Here is a 15,527-nt window from a genome sequence, read left to right as displayed (position 1 = left end):
CAGGAATGAGGCATCCCCCACTTTATAGCAATTGATGTTCTTGATAATGCGTCAGCTGTTACCTACTGTTTCTCTGGGACATATTCAGTTGTTGTGTCATAACTCATTAGTTGTAGTCGAAATCTCTGTACCGTTAGAAGTAATTTTGCTAACTCCTTTGAATTAAGCAACATCACAAATGGCTTGTGGTCAGTTTTGACCTTCACCTTGAGGCCCAGTAGTTAGTAGTCTGAAAATTTCTCACATGCTCATGTTCCTGTCAATGCTTCCTTCTCAATTACTGCGTACCTTTGTTCTGTCTCTGTCAACGAACGTGGGGCCAAGTGCACAGGCCTGTGTCATCCATCTTTTTGAATCTGAAACAAGACTGCACCTAATCCTGTTGCCGATGTGTCTGCTGCAATAATGATTATTACCTCTGAATCATAGTGTGCTAATACTTCTGATGAAGTTAACGTTTCCTTGATCTTCTCGGAAGAATTTTTCTGGCAGTCTCCCCAGCATCAGGCATTGCTGCTCTTTAGCAGTTGTTGCAAAGGCTCATTCACAGTGTCTAGATTTGGTAGGAATTTTTTACCTGGTTAACCATACCCATGAATCGCTGTAACTCTGTTATTTTCTTTGTCTCTGGGAAATCCTTTATTGTCTTCATCTTCTGTGGATCTATCTTGATATCAGATCCACCAATTATGTGGCCAAGGAACCTCACTGTTGTCTGTGAGAATACACACTTCTCATTTAATGAGAGACCAGCCTCTCGTAATCTGTGTAAACAGCTCTTACCCTTGTGTCGTGTTCTTCTTGGTTTGTTCCATGAATCATAACATGGTCCATGTGGCAGATGATCCCCTCTAAGCCTTTCAGGATTCCTGACATTATCCACTGGAATATTCCTTGAGCTGATGCAATACCAAATGGCAATCTGTTGAAAGAGAATCTTCTGAGGGGTGTAATAAAGGTCGTTAACAATTTAGACTCTTCATCTAAAGGCATCTGCCAGAATCCGCTATTTGTGTCTAATTTAGTGAATGTGGAGCTTTTCCCAATTTGGCAAGGCTGTCGTCGACTGATGCCATAGGGTGAATCTTTCTCTCTACAGCTTTATTGAGTTGGGTAAGGTCCACACAAATCCTAATAGATCCATTTGGTTTTCTTACTGGAACCATTCCAGAGCACCACCTAGTGGCTTTAGTTACTACAGAAATAACTCATTGGTTTAGCATGACATCGATTTCCTTCTTTATCTTTTCCAGGAGTGGATGTGGGACCTTTCTCAGTGTGAAACAAACATACCAGTTCTGCCTCTTTGTTGAGAGTAATGTGATACTCTATTTTTAATTTTCCCAACCCTTCAAATATTTTGGGAATTCAGCTCTAAAATTGCTGAGCTGTTTCTCTTGTCCCTTGGTCTCTTCCACCCTACATAACAGCTGTAAGGCTAAATAAGCTTTCTGACTGAACAGGCTTGGTTCTTTTATAACATATAGGGTTTGCAGAATGGTGTTATTCCTGTGTCTTAAGGTTATTTGTATTTCTCCTACAACCCTATAATTGAATTTCTCCCGGCCCATATAATTCCTTGCTGGTTTTCCTAAGCCTTTCCTTCCTCAGCCATGGTGTTTTGTCGGATAGGACAGAAAATGCTGCTCCTGTATCTGACTTGAAGTTGGTTTTATTTTTCCCTGCCAAGATTTCTGCTTCCCAGCAATCTTCATTTTTCTCTTGAACTTCCCCAAGGGAGTATTGATTGGTTGTTTTTCTTTTATTTCATTTTTTTTTTTGCTGGTCTGCAGCATTTGTTTTCTGCTGCAACAGACCTGCTGAAAGTACCCCCTTTTCTTGCACCAGCAACAGTCAGCTTCCCGGGTTGGGCAATTTTCCCGCGGGTGCCTCTCCTAGCCACGCCTACTGCAATTCAGTGTCGCTGCCTGTAGATGTGTTTCCCACCTCTTAGCTTTCTGGTGCCTTTATAATCAGTCTTCTCCATAGATTCAACTGATTCTAGAATTTTCAGGATTGGACTTCCCTGATCCCCCCAAACTAGTAGTCAATTCAATTTTCAAGCCTCTGCCAGCCTGCTCAACACAAATGGACTTTTGCAAAGTCAAATCCTCTTTCGACTGAAGCTGGTCTGACAGTGCTTCATCCATAACCCCGACTACTAATCTGTCCTGAATCAGTTCACAAGCTCCTGTATTTGCAATCCTCTGCTATTTTATACAGATCATTAATGAATAAATCGATACTTTCACCATTTTTTTGGGTGCATTTGTTGAATTTTGCCCTTTCTATGATAACATTCTTTTTGATCTTAAAGTATCCCTCCAAGGCTTTTACTACTTTGCCTTATGGCGTTTCCTTTTCCTTGATTCCCAGGGTAGTTAAAATGTTGTCTGCACTCTCTCTCATGGCATAAAGTACTGATCTGCTCCTTGTCTGGTTGTGCTGTTAGACCCAACGCAGTACAGTACCTGTCGCATCTTCAGATTCATCCCAGCCACACCTTGGCTTGGTTGGGCCCTGCTGCTCGCTCGAAGCTCTCCAGTAATTGTATCAACTTTTCCATGCTTCTCTCCGATGTTTTCAATATATTCTGTCTTTACCCTACAGAAGTTTGTTTTACCACTGCCGCCATATACTATAATTATCAGTGTGCCATTAATATTAAATGAAGATAGCAGATGTTGGGTCAAAGAAACAGGAGTTTACTTAAAGGGGTCTTATCTCTAAGGCATTTGCATTAACACTAATCAACACGAGGTTCAGACTCGTGACATCACATCCCATTATAATGCTTAAGGCCGATATACATAATCTATCCAGCAACAGCTTACGTACATTATACTACATGCTTTTCTAGAAAGATCAATTGAACACGTGAATTTAATAGGATGTTCTTCCATTCTAATTATATTCAGTTTTTACAGGTAGTTGGAATTCTGTGCAGTTATATACAGCTAGACACACTGTGAAGGAAATAGAAATCAAAATGGCACGCACTTGGCCAAGCTTTTTTTCAACTGTAGAAATAACGATACGATACACACATTATTGCCTGGGATATTGTCTGGACGATAGGGGTCTTGATCACTGACAAAAGCACCTGGGAGAGCCACGTTTCGCCTCCTCTGGAAGGCCCGCCGAATCAACTGCCAATTAGGCACTTAAGTGAATAGCGGCAGGCCTTCCCTGGTATCAAGGACCCCGGCGATGGAAGTCCTGCCTGCTGAGAGTTGTCAGTCAATCAGAGGGTGACAGATCTTTTACTGAGCAGCGCCACCACGGGGGCAGTGGCTGCAGCAGGTACGGCACTCATGCAAGGCCTTGGACCCAGGCCACAGGCAAGTCCCAGCGGGAGAGTTTTTGTGGGGTGTGGGTCGAGAGGGACGGGAGTGTAGAGGGGTTGTCAGCAAGGGCAGGGGGGTAGTTCTCAGCGGGACCCTCTCCCTTCCTGATGTCAGGTCCCTCGTTCAGGCACTAAATGCCTTCTAACAACCCTGCCACCCCCGGAACCAGCAAGCAACTTGCATGGGTCTGCTTGGCATGCTCTCCATGCAGCAACAGGCCTGCCTACCGCTGGGCTAATTCCGGCAGCAGCGGCAGGATGAGACCCTTAAGTGTGTATTAATTGCCCACTTAAGGGGCTCAATTGGCAGCGGGGCGGGAAGGCCGTTCACAGGCCTTTCCGCTCTGGACCTAATTTGGGAGGAGGCGGGAAGGTGGTGGGGTCTCCCCTGCCACCATCTCGCCTGAATATATGCTCTCCCCACCTCCAAACCCAACATGGGGAAGAGTATAAAATTCCCCTCATTGTTCTGCTTTGCACATAAAATCAAAATGGGAAGCATGGGTGTAGTGATCCAGTTCAGAATCTAGATTACATTTTCACATCACTACAGCTTTGTTCTTCTGAGTTTTCAGATTTTGCTCAAGGGTTGGTTGGCACAACTATACTTCTTCCAGCATATTTTACAGAGTAGATGATGGGGGTGGGGGAGAGGGGAGAAAGAACATGATAATTTGAAAGGAAGACGAGAGCAACCAATATTATTCTTTTCTGCATAATGCATGAGAAGCAAATTGTTCTTGCTTGTTTAATTAAACAATTTAAATCAAGGAAGAATTAGTAATCAAGAAACAGACACTCGTGGACCAGAAACCAGTGACATATGTACTGTTAAAATACAATCAGATGTCACTTACAATGAGTTAATTAGAGAGGCTAGATGAATGAATGTCACATTTGAACCCCAGATTTAATAATGTTAAATTTAAAAATGTACTCAAAGCAGCAGGGTATAACTGAACAATTAGTTTCATATTGCTACATACAACTACCAGATTTATAAAATAGGCACACTTATCAAAGCATGGGGAGGACTAGTGAAGAAAAAAATCAATAAGATTCAAAAAGTGTGATTGATCAGAATTTTGTTCTAGTAAACTATATGCAAAACAAAACCCAGTGATTCCACTAATCCAGTGTATAGATTGTAAGACGATTGATTGCCTTCTTTTCAAAGCTTTTTTTCTTGTTAATAAAGAAGACATACTCCCTATTTCCTTCTAATTAATTTATACTACTGTGGGCAATCAGATTATGTTGTAATTTGATTTGTATTCCCTCATTCTCTAGAAAAAAAGAACATAATGATATCTCAAATTAATGGAGTACATATTTGCAGTGATCAGCTTATCTGGCTACACAGGACTGTACAAAATGAATTGCCAACCTAAATTACCTAAGGTTCGATTTTTAAGTTTAGAAAATAAAACATTCAAAGGGGTGAAAATTGTCTTGTATGGTAGAACAAAATGGGCAATAGCAAACTGGTAGCTTGTTTTATACTTGGTCTTATTTTCAAGACAATCAGGCGGAATGCAAAACAGGCTGCCAATTCGCTATCTCCCATTTTATGCTCCCACCCAACATGAATTTCATTCTCAGATTTAGAAAATCAGGAGCATAGGAACATAGGAAGAGGAGTAGACCATTCAGCCCCTTAAGCCTGTTCCACCATTCAATGGTGTCTTTAGTCCTATTACTTTTTCAAATACTGTTTTCTTCCTTACATTAACTTTAGTAAATTTTAGTCCTTCATTCATTATTAGTTTCCCTGGAATGTCAGGTATAGCATCGTCCTCCTCTACTGTGAAGAATAACACAAAGTAATTATCCAATACGTCTGCTATTCTAATTTTCATTTGCAATGTTAACCCCTTCTGTTTTTAAAGGGCCCACATTACGCTTAACCACCCCTTTTCTAATACAATTGTAATTATATATCTTTCCTTTTACTGTCAGATTTCTTGCTTTCCCTTTCTAAATTGACTATTCTGCTGCTGATATGGTTTTCTATCCCTCCCATTATCAGTTCAATGAGTGGCATCGTTGATGACCATATTTTCCTCTATTTGATGTGAATAACAGAGTTTTCTACACTGGGAAAAATTACAACAGCCACTCCCAGGTATCTTGCAGTGCAACAGGAGAAGGAGTAGAAGAGGATGGCCAAGGAGTGCAGTGAACATAGGAGGCAAAATACTCGCAGTAGGTAGTAACCCAAACAGAAGGTCTGCTACAACAGACCCAGCTACATAGGCAGCATGGACATCGGTGCATGACCAAGTTCAGGCTCAGCCAGGAGGCCATGAATAAGCTCTGCCATCTGCTCCAAGAAAACTTTCATGGGCTGCCTACCATCACATGACACTAAGAGGAATGATAGAAGCCAGCACTGACACTGGGTCCTTGAAGGTATGCACAGGGAACATCTCAAGAGTCAGCAGCTTTGACACACATCAGTCTAAGTCTTGCTTCACTAGGCATCCATCTACATACAATTTCATCAGTGACCCATAGCATCAGATAAAGAAACAACACAAGTTTTCCCAAAATTAAATCTTCCCCTAGGTACATGGCATCATTAACTGTATGCACATAGCCATTCATGGCATACTAAGAATGCTATGGAAGAACCATCATTCCGTCAATATATAAATGGAACCTCCCTCCCAAGCGACAATCATGAGTTTAAGATTTCTGGATGAGGAGGGGTAAGAGAGATCGACATGGTGTGACATTAGTTTTTGGTGGTAGTGTGAAATGGGTGATAATGAAACAGCAGCTCATTTTATATTGCATTTGATTTTTTTAAATGGAAAAGTAAAACAGACAGCCAATTCATTTTTGCTTGTTTTATCAATTCTAGACCAATTTTATCCTATGATGCTTCATTGACAGGAATTTTACGTGCCCCGCAGGAGCAGGCTGGAGGTGGAGGGGTTCGGTCTAAATTTGAGGGGGTGGCAGGGAGTGCCGTTCCTGTTGGGTTCCCGCCCCCGCTGTAGCCATATACCTTGTTTTTCCAAAGGACAGTGAGGTAATTGCAGACCAACTGAAGGAGTTAGAGACAGCTTTTACCTTATATGGAACAGGGCCATAGTGAAAAAGTATTAAGAAAGAGCCCACAGGAACATCTTTGCTGCAGTGGTTAGGGTGGCAATGTCAGCCATCCGGAAGTGGCACATGGAAAATTCATCGGCGGATTGACCACCGTGACGAACTCTAGCTTGTGAGGCTGCTCAGCAATCAGTATTATCATAAGTTTGTACTATTGCTAAATGAAATAATAAAGGTGTACCACATATAGTGGAACAGTATCCAAGTTGTTGTGTGCCATTGATACCCAGAGTAAAGACTAGAACCTTTAGACCAGATAGAGGGTCTTATATAGGCCAGACGTGGGACCAAGGAATGAATTAGAGTGGGAGATGACATGACAACTCCTGATTTCAACACAGTAAGATAGCAATGAAGAGGAATATTGTATAGGATGGCATAATTGTAGCTTAGGAGGGACAAAGGAAGACAGTTCAGAGAGAAGAAATAAGACTAAAATGCTATTTCCATATGTATTGAGTATATATTGAAAATAGAAAGGAATGCAAAATATATTAAAAGGTTCAGGTTGACCATCTCAGTGTATGATTACTTCATAACATTTATAAACATTTAGGGGAGCACAGTGGTTAGCACCGCAGCCTCACAGCTCCAGCGACCCGGGTTCAATTCTGGGTACTGCCTGTGTGGAGTTTGCAAGTTCTCCCTGTGTCTGCGTGGGTTTCCTCCCAAAGACTTGCAGGGTGATAGGTTAATTGGCCATTATAAATTGCCCCTAGTATCGGTAGGTGGTAGGGAAATATAGGGACAGGTGGGGATGTGGTAGGAATACGGAATTAGGGTAGGATTAGTATAAATGGGTGGTTGATGGTCGGCACAGACTCGGTGGGCCGAAGGGCCTGTTTCAGTGCTGTATCTCTAAACTAAACTAAACTAAATAAACACTAAGGTATGTATCATATTTCCCAAAGATATCACACTGTTCCAGCCATCCTTATAAAAATGTTATAAGCTCTACCTGAATGGTGTTGAATTGGGTAAGGAAAGTTCAAAGAGATTTGAGGGGTAGTGGACCCAAGAGTTAACATGTCTAGTCACCATGGAAAAGTAATCAACAAAGCAAATTCTGTATTATGTTGCTAAGTCACTAGAGATAAGTTGGAGTACGATGCGCTGAAACCTTGTCAGATTGTAGCTTGAATATTGCGTCCAAGTTTGTTCACTGAGACACATGGAAAATTCAAGTACTGGAAGCAGTATAATGAAAAGCCAAAAAGCGGATCACTAATGTCACACAACTGAATTATGAGGAAAGGCTGGAGAAACTTGAAAGGATGCTTGTCCTCAACTGTTATGCCTGTGGTTTATTGTTGGCCAGTACTGTAATATCAGTTCATTTTCGATCCATAGTTGGATCAAATAGGTGAAATTTCCTTTTCTACTAAATAGCATGACATGGGTGCTTAACGTTGGTGCATATTCCAAAGTACAGGGCCACTGATTAGTGCCATCTGCCCACCTAAAGCCTATCCTGGTATCATTTAGTGACCAACTCTGTGCTACAATGACTTGTGTGAAATCCATGGAAGATACGAGTGCGGCAAGATTTTCAGTTGTACATTTTATTGATTGTTGTATGGGTACGCATGAGATCCATTGACAGTGCTACAAAGTTTTAGGAAGCTTGGTAAGCAGTAAATTGGAATAGGTTTCTAGGCAACACATTGTGGAATGAAATACCTGGCACAATGTACAGTTGGGTAGTCTTACCTGACCAGATTCCTTAATGTGCCTTCACCTGCAACTGTTATCAGAAACTGCAGGTACTGCACACAGCTTTCAGTCTGGCTGCCACCTCCTGCTCATCATGGTATACTGCTATCCTCTGGAGAGAGTATTCTCAAGTTTCAAATAGGGCAACTCTCTTTGTACCTACCTCCTGCAGCTTCATGTCATTAACAGGAGACTGAGTTGGGGACAGAATTACTCTACCACTTCTCAACATACTCTGTTCATTTTGGATTTTATGTTCTTTCATTCACATTCATCGCTTCTTTCCTTTAGAGTGCCTTCAAAATTGTTTCTTAGCCTTTAAAAAGCCTTCAACATTTTTCATCTCAATATGAGCCACTTACATTTAAGTGGGTGCATCCCATTAATTTTGAACTACAGCCCTCTAAGGTCTGCAAACTTATAGTATTTTGTAACCCTCATCATCTTACTCCCTCTGCAAGGCTCAAACTGCTTGAAAGCATTTAGAAATGATATTTATAACTGGCCTCACAGTACTCAGCAAGGCCAGCTCATCATTTTGCCAGTGTGTGATCTCGCTGGGATTGCGGAATCGGCCTTACAACAGTATCCCAAAGCAACAAAACAAAACAAATTTCATTGTCATTTCTGTGACTGCTTGAATAGTGTTAATTGGTAAGTTGAGTTCCTCCTATGCATTGCGAAGAGTGTGCTTACTAGGGGAATATTTGTTGATTGGCATTATATTTTCTACTGTATGTGGTTAAAGGCAAGAGTGCTGTTAGAGGTCAAACAGAGATCACCCTTTATGTTGTAATGTGGAATGAAAATATTTCTGTGACAGTTATTTCTCATGACTGTTCCATTGTATGCTAGTTACGTAATTAGCACCAGTTACACATTTTCTGACCATCTAATATAACCTAATGATTTTAGACTTACGAAATGCTCTGTAGAATTCCTCCTGTGTTAGATGCTTGTCACTATTATAGTCATCATATTTCAGCAGATCAAATAATGAGCACTGAGAGAGATCCTTTCCGAGCCTATCCTGTTTAATTACCTGGTAAAAGAAAAATACAATGACTTATTATTAATCATCACACAAAAGGCAACAGCTGACTAAGTCATATATTCCCATTGAAATGTAAAATTACAATAGAAGGAAGAAAAACATTTTTTTTTAAAAAAGCAGCAGCAGAATTGCAAATCTACTGCAATAATCATTATGAAGTAGCCGATGTAATTTCTGGAAGCAGGGAAAGGGACATGGAGGACATCAAACAAATATCATTGAAAGGAGAGTCAGCATCATAAACATACATTTGCTCTTCAGCTCTGCCAGTTTCCTGTAATGCTATCAGTATGACTTTCTTATAGACAATTATTTGCCCGTGGCTCCAGACATCCCATCCATGTTTTTAAATTACTTCTATTATATATATAAAAACCTATGTTGTTTTTACTGCAGTCCTTTTATTGGGCATGCAATTTTTTTGTCTATCCAGTCTATTAGATGCATCTTTTTACTGCTCGACTATCATCATCAAATTTTATTACATTAACATTTTATGTTATTTTCCTTTTCTCTGTAAAGTAATCTGTGAGACTCACAGCCCCATCACTGACAACTCTCCAATAGACCCCATTAGACTGGATACAGTTATACTCCAGTTTTAAATATCCTGAGATACACATATGTCTATTTTTCAAATTCATCACAATTTAAAAAAAATATAATAATTTGGTTTCAATTTATGTTTAATATTTATTAATATTTAGTTGTCATTTACTAAACAACTGTTGTTTTTATGTCTAAAATTGCTAAACTGCAGTTACAACTTTTTTTTCACTTATACATCTTCATAAAATTACTTCTTGTAAAACTTGTTGAATAATTAATTCTGTTTTATCTCTTCTCTCTGATTTTCTCCCCTCCCCACTGCTGAAACACACTTGATGCTTGGTCTTGTGTTATGTACCAGTAATTCTCTAGTACTTCATTCAAATGTTCACTCTTTCTGAACAAGCCTAGAAATTTTGGAAAAGCAGGAATGTTACAACTGAGCATGATACATATTTGTGGCATATCTTTATATTGTTTTAATAAGTACAGATTGATAATAAAATGTCTCAGCATAGTGGGGAAAGTCTTCGCTCGTGTCGCTTTAAACAGGCTCCAGAAGCTGGCTGAGCGGGTCTACCCTGAGGCACAGTGTGGCTTTCGAGCAGAGAGATCCACCATTGACATGCTGTTCTCCCTTCACCAGCTACAGGAGAAATGCCGTGAACAACAGATGCCCCTCTCTGTTGCTTTCATTGATCTCACCAAAGCCTTTGACCTCGTCAGCAGAAGTGGTCTCTTCCGACTACTAGAAAAGATTGGATGCCCACCAAAGCTACTAAGTATCATCACCTCATTCCATGACAATATGAAAGGCACAATTCAGCATAGCGGCACCTCATCAGACCCCTTTCCTATCCTGAGCGGTGTGAAACAGGGCTGTGTTCTTGCATCTACACTATTTGGGATCTTCTTCTCCTTGCTGCTCTCACATGCATTCAAGTCCTCAGAAGAAGGAATTTTCCTCCACACACAATCAGGTGGCAGGTTGTTCAACCTTGCCCATCCAAAAGCGAAGACCAAAGTACGGAAAGTCCTCATCAGGGAACTCCTCTTTGCTGACGATGCTGCATTAACATCTCACACAGAAGAGTGTCTGCAGAGACTCATCGACAGGTTTGCGGCTGCCTGCAATGAATTTGGCCTAACCATCAGCCTCAAGAAAACGAACATCATGGGACAGGACATCAGAAATGCCCCATCCATCAATATCGGTGACCACACTCTCGAAGTGGTTCAAGAGTTCACCTACCTAGGCTCAACTATCACCAGTAACCTGTCTCTCAATGCAGAATTAAAGAAGCGCATGGGAAAGGCTTCCTCTGCTATGTCCAGACTGGCCAAGAGAGTGTGGGAAAATGGCGCACTGACACAGAATACAAAAGTCCAAGTGTATCAAGCATGTGTCCTCAGTACCTTGCTCTACGGCAGCGAGGCCTGGACAACGTATGTCAGCCAAGAGCGACGTCTCAATTCATTCCATCTTCGCTGCCTCCGGAGAATCCTTGGCATCAGGTGGCAGGACCGTACTACCAACACAGAAGTCCTCGAGGCAGCCAACATCCCCAGCATATACACACTACTGAGTCAGCTGCGCTTGAGATGGCTTGGCCATGTGAGCCGCATGGAAGATGGCAGGATCCCCAAGGACACATTGTACTGCGAGCTCGTCACTGGTACCAGACCTACCGGCCGTCCATGTCTCCACTTTAAAGACGTCTGCAAACGCAACATGAAGTCCTGTGACATTGATCACAAGTCGTGGGAGTCAGTTGCCAGCGATCGCCAGAGCTGGTGGGCAACCATAAAGGTGGGGTTAAAGCGTGGCGAGTCGAAGAGATTTAGCAGTTGGCAGGAAAAAAGACAGAGGCGCAAGGAGAGAACCAACTGTGTAACAGCCCCGACAACCAATTTTATCTGCAGCACCTGTGGAAGAGTCTGTGACTCTAGAATTGGCCTTTATAGCCACTCCAGGTGCTGCTGCACAAACCACTGACCACCTCCAGGCGCTTACCCATTGCCTCTCGAGACAAGGAGGCCAAAGAAGAAGAAGCAGTGGTATTCAGTTTATTGAAGAATTGTATCAACTTTGGTCTTTATTGAGGAGTGAGATTGTTAACTAAATCATATTAGTAGCTGCTGATTAATTAATATACTTGGAATAAACAAGTTACTAACAGCAAATGCAAATGTAAATATGATCAATAAGTATCCAAGTCTAATTTTATTCATTAATAAAATCAGAGATAGAATTAATTAAATTGGAGATATTCGGGGAAGGAATTGATCTGCACATATTGTTGGGAAAGGGTGTCACAACATGTTGTAGGGTCTTCCCAAGCGCAGAGGCACCTGCAGTAAATATCATAGTGTTTAAATGTTATTTGAGTAACCAGTAACGTATAATCTTAGTGAACAATTAAGAGGTTGCAAAGCATCATGGGGCTTAGCCAACTTGACCACATTCCACACAGGAGCTGAGTAACATAAATTCAAACAAAGACTCATTAAATGGAAAGCAGATGTCCTTGTGGAATCCTGACAAAGGTACCAGCCTGTAACGAGGTCAAGATACGATGGTACGCGTACATGAGAACCAAGGATAATGGATAAGACGGAATGGAAAACATCATGAGTAATCCCCTATCTGTCTATGGGCTGGTTGTGCAGTCCCTCAATGCCTCGTAACCACTTCTATTGACTCTAATAATCAATGTATATGATCTATAATCGTTGTGATTGGACCATGTCCAGCCAGGATGGGCTGAGTAACTGTTTGAAAATGTATAAGTATTGATGATTTTCTTTTGTTCGGTGGAGAGGCATCTGGACAGACCAGTGACTTGCTCCCCGCTGGCGTAATAAACTGTTTGACATTGGAGCAGACCTGAGTGTCGAGTGATTCTTCAAGATTCATTCCCGCTAACACAACACATGCTGTTGGCTGGGTGGCTTCAAACCAGGGGCTTAATAGGGTACGAGGCTAGCACAAATTGCAGTTAGCGTCCAATTCTTAAAGGCAGTCAGTCTCTCTTAAAGTGGAGGTGCACTAATTCACAGGAGACTGCTGTTGAATACCACTGATGCAACTCAAACGAAGGAAATGTAACATCAGGGCAGACAAAGGGCTCTGCAGTTCACGGATGCAGCACTTGAGCCCCTCATCGTCGAAGTGGACAGGAGGAGGGAAGCCATATTTCCGCTGGGAGACAAGAAGCCCTCAAGGAACGTCCTCCACTGAGAGCGAAAGCAGGTAGCCAGCGAGGTCAATTCCCAGATTCTGGCCCTAAGGACATGGAAGCAGTGACGCAAGAATTTTATGTGAGTGGTCAAGGTCAGTGAACGCATCTTCACATGACATCTCATCCCACTGCACCACCAACCTCTCATGCTGCTCAATGCACCACACCCTCATCACTCACCCATCAGCAGTCCCTAGCACTCAGGATTCACACCTAACAGTCACATACTTCACCTCACCCTCATACACCTTCCAATGATCCCATCTTCACACCCACCTTTCGCTGCCTTCACATATCTCCAGCTATTCAGCTATGGATGCACAACACCCAAACACAGTGCAACACAATCACTGGCATTGCCGAACAACATGTCACACAATAAAAGATACAACAGAAAACCAATGGGGTCAGGCGTGCATTCATTCACCGAGCCTGATGGAGGCGATGATGCTCCGAGTTTCAAGGCCAGCTGCAACGGAGCCCGTAGCATCTGGCATTGCTGCAACCATTCAGGATGGTGGTATGTTACTTCCTTCTGTCCCTTCTCAACTCCCACCTCACACTCATTCTGCCACCTGGCATGATGTACAAGCTGCAGATGGTTTGACCATAAACCTCTTGCTTTACACCCTATCCCCAACACGTGACTCTCTCACCCCAACCCCTCCCTTCTGACTTTGCTGCTTTCAGATACCCAACTTTCACTTGGCCTGCCATAACATATCCACGAGCAAGACAGAGCAACTCCAGATAAGATCGCCAGACAAAGTGGTAAGCCCGAGGATTGGGAGCCATTTCGAGTCCAACAAAAGGAGGCCAAGAAACTGATAAAGGGGAACACGATTAAGAATGTAAGCTAGCTAGGAACATAAAGCCAGACTGTAAAAGCTTCTTTCGGTATGTGAAAAGGAAACAATTAGCAAGGAAAAATGTGGTTCCATTGTAGGTGGAGGCTGGAGAGTTTGTGGTGGAGAATGAGGAAATGGCAGAGAGGCTAAACAATTACTTTGTACCTGTCTTCACAGAGGAAGACATAAAAATCTCCCAGAAATACTAGGGAACCAAGGAACTTGTAAAAACAAGGAACTGAAAGTAATTAGTATCAATAAAGATGTAGTACTCGAAAAATTAATTGGATTCAAAGTTGATAAATCCCCTGGAGAAGATGAGCTACATCACAGAGTATTGAAGGAGGTGGCCATAAAGATAGTGTATGCATTGGTGGTTATCTTTCAAAATTCTACACATTCTGGAAGGGTTCTTGCAGACAGGAAAGTAGCAAATGTAACTCCACTATTTAAGAAGGGAGCAAGAGAAAAAACGGAGAACAACAGATCTGTTGGTTTGACGTTAGTAGTAGGGAAAATGATAGAATCTATTATAAAGAATGAGATAATTGGACACTTGGAAAATTATGATATGATTGGGCAGAGTCAACATGGATTTGTGAAAGGGAAATCATGTTTGACAAACCTGTTGGAGTTTTTTGAGTATGTTACTTGCAGCATAGATAAGGAGAGAGAACCAGTGGATGTGATGAGTTTAGATTTTCAGAAGTCTTTTGATAAGGTCCCACATCATCAGTAAAGTGATGGAAGGTGTCATCAACAGTGTGATCAAACAACACTTGCTTAGCAATTACCTGCTCAGTGACGCTCAGTTTGGGTTCCGCCAGGGCCACTCAGCTCCTGATTTCCTTACAGCCTTGGTTCAAACATGGACAAAACAGCTGAACTCCAGAGGTGAACTGACAGTGACTGCCCTTGACATCAAGGCAGCACTTGACCGAGTATGGCATCAAGAAGCCCTAGCAAAACTGGAGTCAATGCGAATCAGGTGGAAACCTCTCCGCTGGTTGGAGTCATACCTAGCACAAAGGAAGATGCTTGTGGTTGTTGGAGCTCAATCATCTCAGCTCCAGGACATCACTGCAGGGGTTCCTCAGGGTAGTGTCCTCAGCCCAACCATCTTCAGCTGCTTCATCAATGACCTTCCTTCAATCATGAGGTCAGAAGTGGGGATGTTCGCTGATGATTGCACAGTGTTCAGCACCCTTCATTACTCCTCAGATACTGAAGCAGTCCGTGTAGAAATGCAACAAGACTTGGACAATATCCAGGATTGGGCTGAGAAGCGTCAAGTAACATTTGCACCACACAAGTGCCAGACAATGACCATCTCCAACAAGAGAGAATTTAACCATCTCCCCTTGACATTCAATGGCCTGATGAAGGCTGAATTCCCCACTATCAACTTCCTGGGGGTTACCATTGACCAGAAACTGAACTGGAGTAGCCATATAAATACTATGGCTACAAGAGCAGGTCAGAGGCTAGGAATCCTGAGGCGAGTAACATACCTCCTGACTCCCCAAAGCCTGTCCACCAACTACAAGGCACAAGTCAGGAGTGTGATGGAATACTCTCCACTTTCCTGGATGGGTGCAGCTCCAACAACACTCAAGAAGCTCAACACCATCCAGGACAAAGCAGCCCGCTTGATTGGC

The 15,527-nt window shown here is 42.2% G+C and overlaps 1 protein-coding gene across 1 annotated transcript in view; it reads right to left on the bottom strand.

Annotated features, from left to right (window-relative positions):
- The window catches only part of fstl5 (follistatin-like 5), a 1,003,829-nt gene that overhangs the window by 446,274 nt on the left and 542,028 nt on the right, over positions 1–15,527 (bottom strand). The window contains exon 6 of the mRNA XM_068021658.1: positions 9,098–9,218. Coding sequence (XP_067877759.1) covers positions 9,098–9,218 — 121 coding nt within the window. The remainder of the gene's footprint in view (positions 1–9,097; positions 9,219–15,527) is intronic.

This window comes from Heterodontus francisci, chromosome 1, assembly GCF_036365525.1.
Source record: "Heterodontus francisci isolate sHetFra1 chromosome 1, sHetFra1.hap1, whole genome shotgun sequence".
Lineage (NCBI taxonomy): Eukaryota > Metazoa > Chordata > Chondrichthyes > Heterodontiformes > Heterodontidae > Heterodontus > Heterodontus francisci.
The sequence above is the reverse complement of the archived record's forward strand: the minus strand, read 5'-3'. Positions and strand labels throughout refer to the sequence as shown.